At 54.1% G+C, this 16,370-nt stretch overlaps 1 protein-coding gene across 1 annotated transcript; it reads right to left on the minus strand.

Annotated features, from left to right (window-relative positions):
• Positions 1 to 9,088: 9,088 nt before the first annotated feature.
• VPS37D (VPS37D subunit of ESCRT-I) lies at positions 9,089 to 13,380 on the minus strand. Its single transcript, XM_054493792.2, has 4 exons — positions 13,112 to 13,380; positions 11,615 to 11,786; positions 11,103 to 11,185; positions 9,089 to 10,184 (listed from the first exon to the last, which is right to left on the minus strand). The coding sequence occupies exons 1-4, from the start codon at positions 13,247 to 13,249 to the stop codon at positions 9,822 to 9,824; spliced, it is 756 nt and encodes a 251-aa protein (XP_054349767.1). The 5' UTR covers positions 13,250 to 13,380; the 3' UTR covers positions 9,089 to 9,821.
• Between the last annotated feature and the right edge of the window lie 2,990 nt (positions 13,381 to 16,370).

Below are 16,370 nucleotides of genomic sequence, written 5' to 3' on the forward strand. Positions count from 1 at the left end.
GAGTTGGCTGTGAGATTGTAGGTGCTCAAGTGTTTATGCTCGGGACTGAATGTAAATCTGTAAAAGGGGAAAATCCTCGCAAGAGGTCTACGAGAAGGATGAGGGCCCAAGTCTAGGGTCTAAACAAAGCCAGGAGTGGTTTGGTATATTACTGAGTGCAATCATTGTGTGCCATTCCTGCACTCAATGTATTGTGTAAAATCCTTAGGTAAAATGGGATAAACCCACAGCTGGTCCTACTTGGCCTCTTGAAAACCATTCCATCATTGTGCCAATCTAGCCTGAAAAGAAAAAAAAAAAAAAAACCATTGATTGTCTCTTGCCTTGGAGGTTGGGGGTATGCCCCTACTCAAGGCTTTGCAGTGACCATATGATGCAGTAGTGAAGATCTGGGGCCTGGCACAACACTTTGGGATCCACCCAAGGCGGTCGGATCACTTGACCTCAGGAGTTGGAGACCAGCCTGGGCAACACGGCAAAACTCCATCTCTACAAAAATCACAAAAATTAGCCAGGTGTGGCAAGTGCCTGTAGTCCCAGCTACTCAGGAGGCTAAGGTGGGAGAATCGCTTGAGCCTGAGAGGTCATGGTTGCAGTGAGCTGCGATCCTGCCACTGCATTCCAGCCTGGGCTACAAAGCTAGACCCTATCTCAAAAAAAAAAAAAAAAACGGTTTGAGCCCAATCTGGTTCAGACCTGTTTGGCTCAGTGAGCCTGGACTTGAGGGGAGGGGATATGTACTTTTTAAAAGAACATTTACTGTTACTATGTTTCATATTTAGAAAACAGGACAGAGACTTTTTTCTGGAAAAACAAAACTGCAGGAAGTGGAGTTTCTTTTTTCTGGAAAAACAAACTGCATGAAGTGGAGTTTAGCAAAATGTTCTGAAACTAGTGCTTCTCAACCAATAAAGCAGGCACGACAGAAACAGTGGGGCAAGGGCTTTTTGTTCTAGCCAAACAGGTGGACGCCTTTCGATGTGGGTTTGTAAAGCACTAGTGGTCTAATAGCATGGGCTCCTTGAGATAGACCTCTGAAGTTTGTTTTCTCAGTCAAGATCCCAGCCAGGAACCTTCCCTTTGAGCCCCCGAACCTGGGGTACATAGAAAGTTCCAGAAGGTTCAGACTGGGGGTGGGTCCAGACTAAAGTAAACTTCTGGGACATTCCATGAAACTCTAAGCAAAGTATTCTATAAGGTTTACTAACCATCATCCAATCCTAAGCCCCTCCCCTGGCCCAGCACAAGGCCTACTCCGTAATGTCATCCCTTTATGTCTCGGTTTTGTAGGCCAGAGCTAACCTCTGAGGGGCCCCACTCCCTGCCTGCCCTGAAACTGAGCCTGTGCTCTTCATGGAAAGGAAAATGTGTAGGAGGCTTTTTGAAGGACCCCCAAAAGGTTCCCATGGTCACATTTTTCCCCCACTCACTCAGATTGGCTTGAGTCTTTTCTTTCTCTGCTACCTGGCAAGTGGAGGCTGAACTCGGCCATGACCTTAGCCCCTGCCTCCTAGGGGCTATTCCATAATTCCTGGTTGTGGAGGATGGCTCAGACATGCCCAGCCTTAATCCTTTTTCTTTTTCACAAACTGAAACAAAACTCCCTAGAAGTTTGGACCTAGGATGGGAGAGTAGGGTAAAGGGGCCCAGCCTGGCCCAGGCTGTGCTCAGTGGGTTGGGGAGGGGGGTACTGGTATGGCACGAGGCCGAGTGAGCAGCAGGCGTGGTTCCTAAATGGGGAGACAGAGGCCACAAGACAGGAACCAAAGGCGCACAGGTCTGGGTAATTGTGGTGGTGTCTTTGGGCTTGAATGGGACTTTATTTCTCCTGAGCCAAACTGCTTTTTCCTTTCTGTTGCCGTTTATTTATTGCTGGGTGAGATGACCCTTTACAGATCCCAGTGTTGAGGAAGTAGGCTTTCTCCCTCTTCCTTTTGAGGTTCCAGCATTTCATTCATTGAGTGCACCTCTGTATGAGCCAAATTGATTAGGAATAGCTTACCTTAGGCCACAGAGCTGTTCTACTGGGTCACGATTGACTTGGAGTGGCCACCAACACTCCCTTTTTTGGAAATGGAAGAGGTCTGTGTTTCAAACCGTTGGGCTTCCTGGAAGGTCGTCAGACCCCGTGCAAACAGGCTGAGAGAGGGACGGCTGATAAGTGGTGGTGCTACCTCAGTCCACACTCTGGAATTCAGTGCACTAGAAAAGCGGACCCTGTCCTGGCCTTTGCCTCCTCTCAGTTCCTCAGCACCATGATGAAGTCACACGCTGCCACCTGCCCACGGGGAAGATCATGAGGGAAAGCCTGGCACAATGGCGTGCACCTGTGGTCCCAGTTACTTGGGAGGCTGAGGCAGGAGGATCGCTTGAGCCCAGGAGTCCAAGACTGTAGTATACAAAGATCTCGCCTATGAATAGCTACTGTACTCCAGCTGGGCAACACAGCAAGACCTCATCTCTAAAAAGAAAAACAAGCCGGGCGCGGTGGCTCACCTCTGTAATCCCAGCACTTTGGGAGGCCAAGGCGGGAGGATCACCTGAGGTCAGGAGTTCAAGACCAGCCTGACGAACATGGAGAAACCCCGTCTCTCCTTTTAAAAAATACAAAACTACCTGGATATGGTGGTGTATGCCTGTAATCCCAGCTACTTGGGAGGCTAAGGCAGGAGAATCACTTGAACCTGGGAAGCAGAGGTTGCGGTGAGCCGAGATCGCACCATTGCACTCCAGCCTGGGCAACAAGAGCGAAACTCCGTCTCAAAAAAAAAAAGGAAAAACAACATCATGGGAGAAGACCTACCTTGCCTGTCCTCAGCAGCTCAGCTCCGAGGTCCAGCTTGCAGCCGTCATGGTTTTGTGCAAAGTAGCTGAGTGTCCCTCTGTTAATGTGTGCAAACCATGGTGAGAGCTGAGCCTGGATCTCAAGACCTTGCATAGGCCAAACATGCTCAACGCATGCAGAGAGCTCATCTCTCACTATCTGTCCTGAAGTCACAGCGTTGCTATGGATCTAGCCACCTCACCAGTATCTCTTAAGGCTAGGGTCCTGTCAACTAGTCTTGTGGTGGGTTGGCTCTCCCATCCTGCCCTTATCCCTTCAAAATTCACATCCTCAGCCCTGAGAGGGGACAGCCACTTTAGACAAAAGAAGGCAGGTTTCAGGGCCTGGCACGGTGGCTCTTGCCTGTAATCCCAGCACTTTCAGAGGCTGAGGCAGGCAGATCACTTGAGGTCAGAAGTTCAAGACCAGCTTGGCCAATATGGTGAAACCGTGTCTCTACTATAAACACAAAAAAAATGGCCGGGCGTGGTGGCTCACGCCTGTAATCTCAGCACTTCAGGAGGCCGAGGTGGGCGGATCACTTGAGGTCAGGAGTTCAAGACCAGTCTGGCCAACATGGTGAAACCCCGTCTCTACAAAAATATAAAAATTAGCCGGGCATGATGGTGGGTGCCTGTAATCCCAGCTACTCAGGAGCTGAGGCAGGAGAATCGCTTGAACCTGGGAGGCGGAGGTTGTAGTGAGCCAAGATCGCGCCACTGCACTCCAGCCTGGGCAACAGAGCAAGACTCCATCTCAAAAAAAAAAACAAAAAAAAAACACACATTGGCTGGGCGCAGTGACTCACGCCTGTAATCCCAGCACTTTGGGAGGCCGAGGTGGGTGGATCACGAGGTCAAGAGATCAAGACCATCCTGGCCAACATGGTGAAACCCCATCTCTACTAAAAATACAAAAAATTAGCTGGGCGTGGTGGCGCGCACCTGTAGTCCCAGCTACTCGGGAGGCTGAGGCAGGAGAATCGTTTGAACCCGGGAGACGGAGGTTGCAGTTAGCCGAGATTGTGCCACCGCACTCCAGCCTGGCGACAGAGCAAGACTCCATCTCAAAAAAAAAAAAAAAAAAATTAGCTAGGCATGGTGGCACACACCTGTAATCCTAGCTACTCAGGAGGCCAAGGTGGGAGGATAGCTTGAACCCAGGAGGCGGAGGTTGCAGTGAGCCAAGATCGTGACACTGCACTCCAGCCTGGGTGACAGAGTGAGACTCCATCTCAGTAAAAAAAATGGCGGGGAAGGCCTGTTTGAGGAGTACGAAGGGCAGACGGATTTGGGGTTCACAGGCCACAGTCACCTTGCAGACAGTATTTGGCTGGCACAGTGTCCTAAAACAACTTTACCCAACATTCAAAATTTGGGCATAAAAACCGATTTTTTTTTTTTTTTTGAGACGGAGTCTTGCTTTGTCCCCCCAGGCTGGAGTGCAGTGGCGCAATCTCAGCTCACTGCAACCTCCACCTCCTAGGTTCAAGTGATTCTCCTGCCTCAGCTTCCCGAGTAGCTGGGATTACAGGCACATGCCACTACGCCTGGTTAATTTTTGTATTTTTAGTAGAGACAGGATTTCGCCGTGTTGGCCAGGCTGGTCTCAAACTCCTGACCTCAAGTGATCCACCCTCCTCGGCCTCTGAAACTGCTGAGATTATAGGCATGAGCCACTGCCCCCATAAAAACAGGTTTCTAATCTCTCAAAAAATGAGAAAATCTACCGGGCGCAGTGGCTTACACCTGTAATCCCAGCACTTTGGGAGGCCAAGGCGGGTGGATCACCTGAGATCAGGAGTTCAAGGCTAGCCTGACCAACATGGAGAAACCCCATCTCTACTAAAAATACAAAAAAACCAGCCGGATGTGGTGGTGCACGCCGGTAATCCCAGCTACTCAGGAGGCTGAGGCAGGAGAATCACTTGAACCCGGGAGGGAGAGGTTGCAGTGAGCCGAGATAGCGCCATTGCACTCCAGCCTGGGCAACAAGAGTGAAACTCCGTCTGAAAAAAAAAAAAAAGAAAATCTGCCACCATTCAGTTCACGTACCTGCATTAGCGCTGTGGGAGAAGCTCAGTAGCATTTCCCCTTTGAGGCCAGGCGCAGTAGTGCACGCCTGTAATCCCAGCACTTTGGGAGGCCAAGGTAAGCGGATCCCTTGAGCCCAGGAGTTCGGGACCAGCCTGGGCAGCATGGCAAAACCCCATCTCTACTAAAAATACAAAAATTAGCCAGGCATGGTGGCGCGCACCTGTAGTCCCAGCTACTTGGGAAGCTGAGGTGGGAGGATGGCTTGAGCCTGGGAGGTTGAGATTTCAAGTAAGCTATGATCACATCACTGCACTCCAGCCTAGGTCACAGACAAAGACCCTGTCTCAAAAAAAAAAGACAACAAAAAAAATTTTCGTCCATTTAGATGAGACATCACTCCCCAGTTTGCTGCACTTCCACCAACAGGGGTGAAGTGTAAAAGGCCTTTTATCTCCACACTTGCACCGTTTTTCCCATAGCAGAAAAACATTTCTGTACCCCACGCCCATCAAGAGGGAGAGCAAAAAAGTAAAAAGGTACCATGCATTTTCAGAAAAATAGGGGCAGGAGAATTTCTTCCTGGAAAGGGACTGCTTTGCACCTCTGTGTCACCGTCCTGGCCCCTGAAGGCATTTGAGTTTGCAAATTCCTATATCGTATGTTGCTGCAAGAGCCTGCACTTTATGCAGGGAGGTTGAGTGAAATCTTACTTTCATTGTGGGACAAGGGGAATCTCTCGAGAGGTCTACAGCAATGATAAGCTTAGACACAACCAGAGGCCCTTTGGTACAGTAACACCAGTTCCTTCACTCCGTCTTTTGTGTAAAATCCTTGTATACACTGGGATAAACTTGCAGCAAGTCCAACTGGGTCTCTTAGAAACCATTCGATTCTCTAGCCTTGGAGGTCAGGGGCAAGCTCTTAGCCATGGCTTTGCAGGGACTACACGATTCAGTGGTGAAGGTTTGAGCCCACACTGGTTGGAGCCTGCTTAGCTCAGTGAGCCTTGATTGGTTAGGAAAAAGAAAAAGCACATTTAATGTTACTATGTTTCATATTTGGAAACCAAGAGGGGGAAGATTAGAAAAATGCAGAAGCTAGTGATTCCCAAACAAAGAGGTATAAATAATAGACTTTCTTGAGGAACAGGGAGCTGTGTTTTTATTAAAAGGGGTGGGAGTTTTATTTGGAGACTTCTTTGGTTTTGTTTTGTAAAAGCAAGCAAAATGGTATCTAATAGGTAGGACCTTTCTCATGAGCCCCCTGATGCAGACCCTCAAGTTTGTTCTCTCTCACAGATCACAGCCAGGAACATTCCTGCCTGCCCCCCTCCCCTGAATCTAGAAGCAGCAAGTTCAAGAAGGTTTTAGGCAAAAGGAAGGGCCCAGAGTGCTGCACCTTCCAGAACATTCCAGAACATTCCATGTACCTTCAAGCAAAAGGGGTTAATGATTTTTCAAACCATCCAACTATAAGCCTTTCCATGGCCCACCCAGAACTGGGCCCACTCCACTCTGGTGGTGTCCATCCTCACCTGCCTCTGATCATTTTCAGGCTGGAGCTGAACACAGAGGGGTCTCACTCCCTGCCCCTCTAAAGCAGAATCAGCTCTGTGCAAGACAAGGTGTGTGCGAGGCCTTCTGAAGGACCCCATCTGGTTCCCATGGTAACACTTCTTCCTAGTCCCTCTCTTGTCCATGTCTCAACTTTCTCTGCTTCTTACCTACCCTGAGGAGGGGAGGCTCAACCTGGTAGCTGCTGCCTTCTAAAGGCTGCTCCCCAATTCATGATAGTGGAGAAAGGTTCAGACCTGCCCAACCTTTGCCCCTTTTTCCCTTTCGGTTGCAAACTCTACACCATGTCCATCATGAAGGAGAGTCAAAAAAAAAAAAAAAAAGTGGGGGCCGGGCGCAGTGGCTTACACCTGTGATCCCAGCACTTTGGGAGGCCAAGGTGGGTGGATCACGAGGTCAGGAGATCGAGACCATCCTGGCTAACATGGTGAAACCCCGTCTCTACTAAAAATACAAAAATAATTAGCCAGGCATGGTGGTGGGCGCCTGTAGTCCCAGCTACTCGGGAGGCTGAGGCAGGAGAATGGCATGGACCCAGGAGGTGGAGCCTGCAGTGAGCCGAGATCGCGCCACTGCACTCCAGCCTGGGCGACACAGCGAGACTCCGTCTCAAAAAAAAAAAAAAAAAAAAAGGCCGGGCGCGGTGGCTCACACCTGTAATCCCAGCACTTTGGGAGGCCAAGGCGGGCAGATCACCTGAGGTCAGGAGTTTGAGACCAGCCTGACCAACATGGAGAAATCCCGTCTCTACTAAAAATACAAAATTAGCCGGGCTTGGTGACACATGCCTGTAATCCCAGCTACTCGGGAGTCTGAGGCAGGAGAATGGCTTGAACCTGGGAGGCAGAGGTTCCAGTGAGCCGAGATCGCTCCATTGCACTCCAGCCTGGGCGAGAAGAGCGAAACTCCATCTCAAAAAAAAAAAAAAACAAAAAGCAGAAAAAACAGCAGGGAACCATGCATTTTCAGAAAAATGGGACAAAGGTACTTTTTCGTGGGAATGGACTGCTTTGCACCCTGGAAGCTTGGACCAGGAATGGGAAGCCAGGGCAGGAGGGGCCCATCCTGCCCCAGACTGTGCTGAGAAGGAGAGCATGGGGGAGAGGTCTTCCAAGGCTGCTCAGTCTTTGGTCACATCAGCAGGAACTCAGCGGTTCTGGTGTCCCTTGGCCTCCAGTAGCTGAAGTGCCAGCAGTGAAGAGAGTAGAACCAAGACCAAGGTGGGATGGAGGTTCTGAAGTGGGCACTCTCAGTGCTTAAACTGTGCCTGTACTAGGGGGGCACTCTGACTGTCTAGGCCTGAGGCTCTAAAGCTCCCACAGCCCAATCCCTCTAGCTACAGCCGACATCTCTAAAAAGCCCATCAAGCAGTTGCTGCCCCCACATCATCAGGGATGGGGACCATCCACCTCACAGAGCACCCCTAACTTTTTTTTTGGGTGGGGGAACGGAGTTTCACTTTTGTTGCCCAGGCTGGAGTGCAGTGGCGTGATCTCGGCCCACTGCAACCTCTGCCTCCCGGGTTCAAGCAATTCTCCTGCCTCAGCCTCCTGAGTAGCTGGGATTACAAGTCCCTACCACCATGCCTGGCTAATTTTTGTATTTTTAGTAGAGATGAGTTTTTGCCATGTTGGCCAGGCTGGTCTTGAACTACTGACCTCAGGTGATCCACCCACCTTGGCCTCCCAAAGTGCTGGGATTACAGGCATGAGCCACCGCGCCTGGCCTCATCCCTAATTTAAGAGCCTCAAACGGAGCCAAAATCTGGCCCCTTATGGTTTCCACCGATTGGTCTTAGTTTTGACCTGTGGTTCCCACCCACTGGTCTTGGCTTTAACCTCTGGTTCTAGGTGACCCAACCCTTTAGAGATTCAAAGGCTCAACATCACACACAAACACACGTTTCAAACAGATCCCTCAACTGTTCCTCACTGACTGTTCTTTCTCATCCTTATTTCTCCAAAGGTACCATTTGGGGTGGGTCGGGGGAGGGGCCCCTCTTCCAGTAAAAAACTTAAGTGAAAAGCAAATCTACCCCAACACCTCCCTCTTTCCAGATAGTTATGTCCTTATTAACATGGACCAAGACCATATTAGCTTTGTAGGCTTCCACAACACTGTGACTGTCCCCTTTTATTTGCAAGAACTTCCACGCACGCCTCCCTGCCAAACTGCATCTCATTGGACTTGACCTAAGCTGATCCAAGGTATATCCCACCTCCTTGTCCCACAATCATCAGCCAAACTGGCACCTAGCGTTCCCCCTGGCTGAGGACAGATGCTATCAGTCCTGCAAAATGCCCTTCATCACTCCATGGGGACCGTCATTTGGCGGGCCAGAGAAGACCAGGTACCATCCCGATTGGGCTTACGGGCAACCCAGGAAAAGGTGCGTACGGGTGAGGCAACTGGAGAACCAAGGTGGAGCAGTGAGTGCTTCTGACCGGAAGTGCTGGGAAGTTAAGATTTAGGAAAGGCTCTGACGGGTTGGTAATCAGAGAAGGCTTCATGGAAGAGGCAGCGGCGGTGTTGGACCCGGACAGCTGGGCTTTGCATGGGCAGAAAGGAGGGGAGAGCACCTCAAAAGTAGGAAGTGGAAGCGCAGGAGCTGAGCTGTGGAGGCTGCAACAGCAGAGAGTAGTCGGGCAGCATCGTCATCCTTATCATCACATTTATTGACGGCCCCTAAGAGGCGGGGCTGGGGACAGAACGTACAAAGACAAGGACCTGCCCTCAAAAAGCTTCCATTCTAAGGAGACAGGGACAGAAAAATACAGAATGGTCTTTCCTGGGGATGGCCCACTCTCACCTGCGCAGGTCAGAAGCCCCTGGCCTACCTTGCCCCAGGGTCTGGAGCATGTGTGGACACGTAGTGGCCCCAGGGCCACAGTGTCCCTGGCCCCACAGCCGAGGCCTGACCACCTGGCTTCTAGGCCGTGGGCCCCAGAATTTGGGAGAAAGGTAGGCTCAGGACGTGATGTAAAACACTCCTGGTGGCCTTGGCGTTGTGCGAGCCCAGTGGAGTGGTGGGGTGTGACAGGTCCCCTTGGCAAGGCCCCTGGGGGACCCAGGCATCTTCCCAGGCCCCTGTAGGTGAGTCAAGTTCTTGAATGGGGCTGGTCCATCACCCTAGAGGCCCCGGGGCATGGAAACAAAAAAGGCAGGTGTCTTCAGCGCCAGAGGCATAAAGCCCTGCCCACCCACCCCCAGCCCCCTCTCGGGCCTCTTCCAGGGGACCCTCCTCCCCAGCTCAGCCTCCAGGGCCAGGGCCTGCCTGAGGCCAGGGGGAGGGGCCTGCCCCTCCCCCCACCCAGGCAGTGGGGGAGGAGGAGGAGCCACGCATCAAGTTTGTCTAGGCCCCCCAACTGGGGGGCCGCACCGTGGATCCTACCGGTGGGGGGGCTCTGGCTGCGAGGGCCGAGGGCTCAGCAGAGGGGCCGGGCCGAGGGGGCACCCGGGGGAGCCCTTCAGTGGGGGCACTGGGCGGGAGTCCAAGGGGGGCAGGCTCCGGGGCACTGCTGGTGGCCCCCGGGCGGCCCCAGTGGGCAGGACAGCTGCAGCCGGGAAGGATTTGGGGGGATCAGCAGCCGAGGTCGGGGCCGGCTGGGCAGAGCGCTCCCGACGCCGCAGCAGCTCCTGCAGCTTCTCTGCCTGCGTCCGCCTCAGGTGGGCCAGGGCGCGGCCACGCTGGAAGGCAGGCAGGAAGGCCTCCAGGCTTTGCTCCCCCAGCAGCAGCTGCTCCATCTGCTCCTGGGCCGGGAGGGAAGGGAAGGTTTGGGAAGGGCACAACCACAGACTGGGGACTGGTCCTCACCCCTTCCCACCCTGAGGCCCTCCCCATGGTGATCACCCCTCAGCTGGGGGACAGGGGACCTGCGTTCCAGCCTGGGCCTGCCTCTGATTTACCTGCTGAATGAACTGCGGGCAAATGTCCTCCCACTCTTTTTTTTTTTTTTTTTTCTGAGACAGAGTCTCACTGTGGCCCAGGCTGGAGTGCAGTGGCATGATCTCGGCTCACTGCAACCTCCACCTCCTGGGTTCAAGCGATTCTCCTGCCTCAGCCTCCCAAGTAGCTGAGATGACAGGCATGCACCACCACACCCGGCTAAATTTTTTTTGTATTTTGTAGAGACGGGGGTTTCACCATGTTGGTCAGGCTGGTCTCGAACTCCTGACCTCAGGTGATCCGCCCGCCTCGGTCTCCCAAAGTGCTGGGATTACAGGCATGAGCCACCGTGCCCGGCCCTAACTTCTAAAATAAGGATGCCATCACCAGACCTGCTGGATCAGAGATGAGGCAGGAGCAGAGGCAGGGACAAATGTGAAGTATAGACTTAACATGTCCTTCGGGTGTCCACCACCTTCAGCTCACTGAGCGGTGCACTCCCAACCCAGCACAAAGTCTGCCCCAGCTCCTCTGCAGCCCCAGATCCATGCTGCCCTGGCCCAGTCACAGGGGAGCCCGAAAAAAATTCACAGGTAGGAAAGTGAGCCCTGCTGGCTGACCAGTGCTAGTGGACAGCAATGCTAGGCTCTCCTATGGGCCAGACATTCAGGGTGGACTTCCCAGAGGAGGGGCTCCCCAGCCTGAGGTGTAAGAATGAGCCAGGGGGTGGCGGAGAATGGGTTTCCCTCCTGGTCCCCAGCCCCAGCCACCCCTCCCCTCACCTCTGCCTCCTGCTCCGCCTCTTCTAGCTCAGCCTGCAGCCAGCCCAGCGCGCAGTGGGGACTCCAGCGATGCATGCTCTCCTCTGAGGGCCACACAGGGACAGAGTGACAGACAGGCCAGGGCCCCTGGCTTGCACTCTCCCGCTGACCCCGTGTGATTCTATATTTCCCTTTTCCCTGGTCTAGAGCCTCAGTTTCCTCATCTGTACCGTGCCCATGTGACCGCTTTGTGGATCCGGCCCCTACCAAGTTTCTGCCCCTCGTCCTAGTACAAAAGAGACGGGGGAGGCTTTGTCCCCCACAGCACCTCAGGGGGACCCTGGGTATTGGGTCCCCTTTCTCCCACCCAACCCTCCCCACTTCCTCTCACTTCCTCAACTCTACTGCCCAGCAAGCCAGGAGCAGGTCCGCCCAACTCCCATCCATCAGAGCCTGGCACTTCCCAAGGCCAACCCACCGGATGGCCAACTGCCCCCACCAGCCCCAGGCGGGTCTCCCAGACGTGCCCTCACCCAGTCGCTGTAGCTTGTCTGCGCAGTTCTCGGCCACCTCACGAAGCTCCTGGTATTTGATGGCCAGGGCAGCCCGGCCCATCTCCAGGCGGGGCCGCAGGGCCAGGTTCTCCTTGGCCAGCGCGTAGTTGGAGGCCAGGCAGGCCTCACGCTCCAGCTGCAGGCCCTGGAACTGCGGGCAGAGAGGAGCTAAGAGGCCCGCTCAGGGGATCTGCCCTGTCCACCCTACTGCCCCGTCCACCCTACTGGGCGACCGTGCCTGCGGGCCAGGCCAAAGGCACCTGTCAGGCACCAGCCTTCAGGGTGGCGAACCCAACAGGTGAAGGGAAAACGACAGGCCGGGACCAGACCTGGCTCTGCCCTGAGCTCCCTCTCTGGCCTCAGTTTCCTCTTTTACAAATCGAGTTATAAACATCCACCTTACGGGGTTGTTGTGAGACTTAAGTGAGGAAAACTATAAAGGCCTCTACAAATGTTAGTTAATTTTTAATTTTTCAATTAATATGTCTGCTCAGGTCCCGGAGGAGTGCCCCTCCCTCCTCTGCCCCATTTTCCATGCATGGACAGCTTCCCTCTCACTCCAGGCCTTTGTCTGTTTCCTCCTCAGGTGTTTGCACCGAAAACATTCCCACCCTCTGCTCATCCTCTCCAGAGGGCTGTCTGCACCCCGTCCCCTCACAGCACCCCCTCGGGTCACCCTCTCTTCCCTTCCCACCCTCCTCCTCTGCCTCCAGTGGAATCCTCACACCCCAAGGAATACACACCCCCTTTTCCTCCCTGCTCCGGGCTTACAGCAGCCCCTGGTCCTGGAGAAGGCTTTTTCCTTGTCTCTAGCAGGGCCCAGCCTCCCCTCCCTGCCCCTGGAGAACGCACTCCCCTCCATCTGTCCCCTGTGGGATGCACAAGCCCCTCCTCGCCTGCCCGCTTTCAACACACACTTTCCCTTTCTGCCCCCCACAGACAACCAGCCCGGGCCTATCTCCCGTGAAATATACAACTTTCTCTTACGGTGGCCTATGCAATACACACGGCAGCTTCCAGCACCCCTCCCCAACGCCAGGCACAAAGCCCCCTCTTGAGCCCCCAGAATGCGTGAACCCCCAACGGCCCCTCCAGGTGTCAAACAGGCCCCTAGTTCTCCCAGTGGAAGGCGCCTCCTCTTTCTGGCCCTTACAGAATGTGGGTGTGCGAGCCAGGGCCCCCCACAACACAGACCCCCGGAACACACCTCCCCGGAGCATCCGCTGTAGGACACGCCTCGCGGCCATCCCAGGGGTGCACAGGCGCCCCCCTCGGGTCACCGGCGCCCCACCCGCCCCAGGCCAGCTCCAAGCGCCCCCTCCCCCGGGGGTGGCTCCGCGGGGCCCACTCGTACGTGCCAGGCTCCGCGCCCACGGGCGGCCCCGCGGCCCGGCCCGCGCGGCCCTTCGCTCGGGCGGCAGGTCCCGCAGGCCGCTGCCCGTCCCCTGCGCCCCCCGCCCGAGCCCCCCGCGCTACCTTCCTGCTGAGCCGCACGATCCGGTCCAGCTTGGGCTCATCCTGAAGCAGGTCCCGGAGCTGCCCGGTGCTGAGGATCCCAAAGCGCCCCGGGCTGCCGGGCTCCGGCCCCGCCCGCGCCGCCCGGGCCCGGTACATGCCGCCCGCCCGCGCCCCCAGCTCGGCTGCTGGCTCGGCCCGCTCGGCCCGCTCCGCCCCGGCTCCGCTCCGCTCCGCTCCGGCTCCGGGATCCGCTCCGGCTCCGGCCGCACGCGCCACTCCGCCGCCAGGGGGCGCCCCGCCCGCTCTTAAAGGAGCCGCTGCGCCGGGGCTGGGGGTGGGGCAGGGAGGGGGCGGGCCTCACCCTTCCCCGCCCCGGCCGCGCCGCGCCTCCCGCACCCCAGGATCGCCCAGCAGCCCGATCTCCCCGCCCCTCCCGGAATCTGAGTCGCCCTGCTCTGCGCCCCAGCACCGGGCCTGGCTCACCACGCCCCCAGGCACGGACTCTCCCACCCCGGACGGTTACAATTTGCAGAGCCCGTGCACGTTTTCCCCTCGGATGGCAACAACAAATTTCTGACTTTGGCCGGGCGCCGAGGGTTCCTGCCTTGCAGCCCTCCCCAAGCTTCAGTTTTCTCTTCTGTAAAATGGGGTTGGAGATGGTGAGCGCTGACTTGCTGGCCGGGCGCAGTGGCTCTCTCCTGTAATTCCAGAGATTTGGGAGACCGAGAAGGGAGGATCGCTTGAGGCCAGGAGTTTGAGACCAGCCTGGGCAACATAACAAGACCCCCGTCTCTATTAAAAAAAAAAATTAAAAATTGTCAAAAGAGTGAAAAGAACAATTTTGAAAAGTATTAAAATGTTTTTTAAAAGTATCCGGACATGGTGGCATGCGTCTGTAGTCCCAGCTACTCAGGAGGCAGAGGTGGGAGATTGCTTGAGCTCAGTTTTGAGACCAGCCTGGGCAACAGCAAGACCCCATCTCTATAAAAATAAAATTAAAATGCTGAGGGATAGTGATATGGCTAGCAATGTTATAATGAATACACGTAGTAGGTCAATACCCACTTGTTATTTTAGAGATGCAGAAGCATCACAGAGGCCGGGCACAGTAGCCCATGCCTGTAATCCCAGCACTTTGGGAGTCCAAGGTGGCTGAATCATTTGAGGTTGGAAGTTTGAGACCAGCCTGACCAACAAAAATTAGCTGGGCGTGGTGGTGGGCGCCTGTAATTCCAGCTACTCGGGTGGCTGAGGCAGGAGAATCGCTTGAACCTGGGAGGCGAAGGTTGTAGTGAGCCGAGATAGCACCACTCCACTCCAGCCTGGGCGACAGAGTGAGACTCCGTGCTCCCTCTCAAACAAAGGAAAAAAAAGAAAAAAAAGAGATGATGTCGCCTCCCTAAAGTCACATTACAGGTAAATGATACAGTCCCGTTTCTTCTTATTTGTACAGTGTCCACAGAGCATACGATGCCGCTCTGCGCTGAACACTGGGCTAGGCCCTGTGGGGACACTGTCCCTGCCCTCAGGGAGTTCATGGATTAAGGCAGAGTCCCATTCCCACTCAACTAACTCTAGTATAAGACAAATGGCAGGTGTCACCCCATGATGGCTTTGTGATTCCCATGTGATCCCCGATATGTCCTGTACCTTGTCTTTACAAATAGGTTAAGCCATTGTCCCCATCTCAGGAAATAGATACCCAGAAATTAAGTCAGACAATGAGTGACCCAGCCTGGGCAACATAGTGAGACCCCCATCTCTGCCAAACATAAAAAATAAAGTAGTCGGCCGTGGTGGCTCGTGCCTTTAGCCCCAGCTGCTCAGGAGGCTGAGGTGGGAGGATCACTTGAGCCCAGGAGGTTGAGGCTGCAGTGACCTATGATTTTGCCACTGTACTCCAGCCTGGGAAACAGAGCAAGACCCCATCTCAAAAAACAAAAACGACAACTGAGCTTGTTCCACCTTAATATACTGCTACAAAAGTACAAAGGGCAATTAGGAAGGCTTACCAGAGGAGGTGGCATTTGAGCTGGGTTTCAGAGGTTGAATAGGAGTTCTCAAGTTGAAGGAGAAAATGATGAAAGCAAACAGAAATCCATAAGCCAAGGCATAGGGGCGGGAAGAGCTGAGCAAGGACTCTCCCTATCCAGCCACAGCACGGTGGGCAGGCATGGTGCCAATGTCTGGGAGAAGCAGCAGGACAGGCTTGTTGACAGACCATAAAAGTAACACTTCTACTTTTTTTTTAAACACTTCTACATTTTTACGACAACTAAAATTGGCTTTCCCCTTCAAGACTCATCTGGAATATCACCACCTCCAGGAAGCCCTCTCCACCTTCCCAGGCTATGGGGTTATTCCCTTTTCCTCTGGACTCACACAGTCCCTTCACTTTCTTTTTAGACAGAGTCTCCCCCTGTCGCCCAGGCTGGAGTCAGTGGTGTGATCTCAGGTCACCGCAATCTTTGCCACCCAGGTTCAAACAATTCTCCTGCCTAAGTCTCTGGAGTAGCTGGGATCACAGGCATGCGCCACCACGCCCGAGTAATTTTTTTATTTTTTATTTTTTTATTTTTTTTTGAGACAGAGTCTCACTGTTACCCAGGCCAGAGTGCAGTGACACGATCTCGGCTCACTACAAGCTCCGCCTCCCGGGTTCACACCATTCTCCTGCCTCAGCCTCCCGAGTAGCTGGGACTACAGGCGCCCACCCCCAAGCCCGGCTAATTTTTTGTATTTTTAGTAGAGACGGGGTTTCACCATGTTAGCCGAGATGGTCTCGATCTCCTAACCTCGTGATCCGCCCACCTCGGCCTCCCAAAGTGCTGGGATTACAGGCGTGAACCACTGTGTGCAGCCTTTTTTTGTGTGTTTTTAGTAGAGATGGGGTTTTCACCATGATGGCCAGGTTGGTCTTGAACTCCTGACCTCAAGTGATCCACCCGCCTCGGCGTCCCAAAGTGTTGGGATTACAGGCGTGAGCCACCATGCCTGACCCCCTTCACCATTTATTTTAGCCCTTACCTTGCCTGTGGCCTTCTCTTTGGTTCCATTATTTTCTCCTTCAATTTCAGAACTCCTATTGCACCTCTGAAGCCCAGCTCAAATGTCACCTCCTCTGGTAAGCCTTTCTGAGCTCCCCAGTTTGCTCTGCCTCCTCAGGGCCCATTGTGTTCACTAAGTGTTCGGGGCTCTCCTGGATACTCCCTCTATCCAGCCCTCCCTCAGCCCCTCCCACTTTGTGTTACAAGCCTTCTTCAACCTAAAAGGCAGT

The sequence above is a fragment of the Pongo pygmaeus genome, chromosome 6, assembly GCF_028885625.2.
Source record: "Pongo pygmaeus isolate AG05252 chromosome 6, NHGRI_mPonPyg2-v2.0_pri, whole genome shotgun sequence".
NCBI classification, from domain to species: domain Eukaryota; kingdom Metazoa; phylum Chordata; class Mammalia; order Primates; family Hominidae; genus Pongo; species Pongo pygmaeus.

What these genes read in the sequence shown, in the direction of transcription:
- VPS37D (XM_054493792.2), bottom strand. Translation starts at nt 13,249, where the DNA reads ATGTACCGGGCCCGGGCGGCGCGGGCGGGGCCGGAGCCCGGCAGCCCG. An exon ending in TCGTGCGGCTCAGCAGGAAG is followed by an intron (nt 11,787 to 13,111) that starts GTAGCGCGGGGG and finishes CTCTGCCCGCAG; the next exon opens with TTCCAGGGCCTGCAGCTGGA. An exon ending in AGGCGGAGCAGGAGGCAGAG is followed by an intron (nt 10,185 to 11,102) that starts GTGAGGGGAGGG and finishes CTCCCGGCCCAG; the next exon opens with GAGCAGATGGAGCAGCTGCT.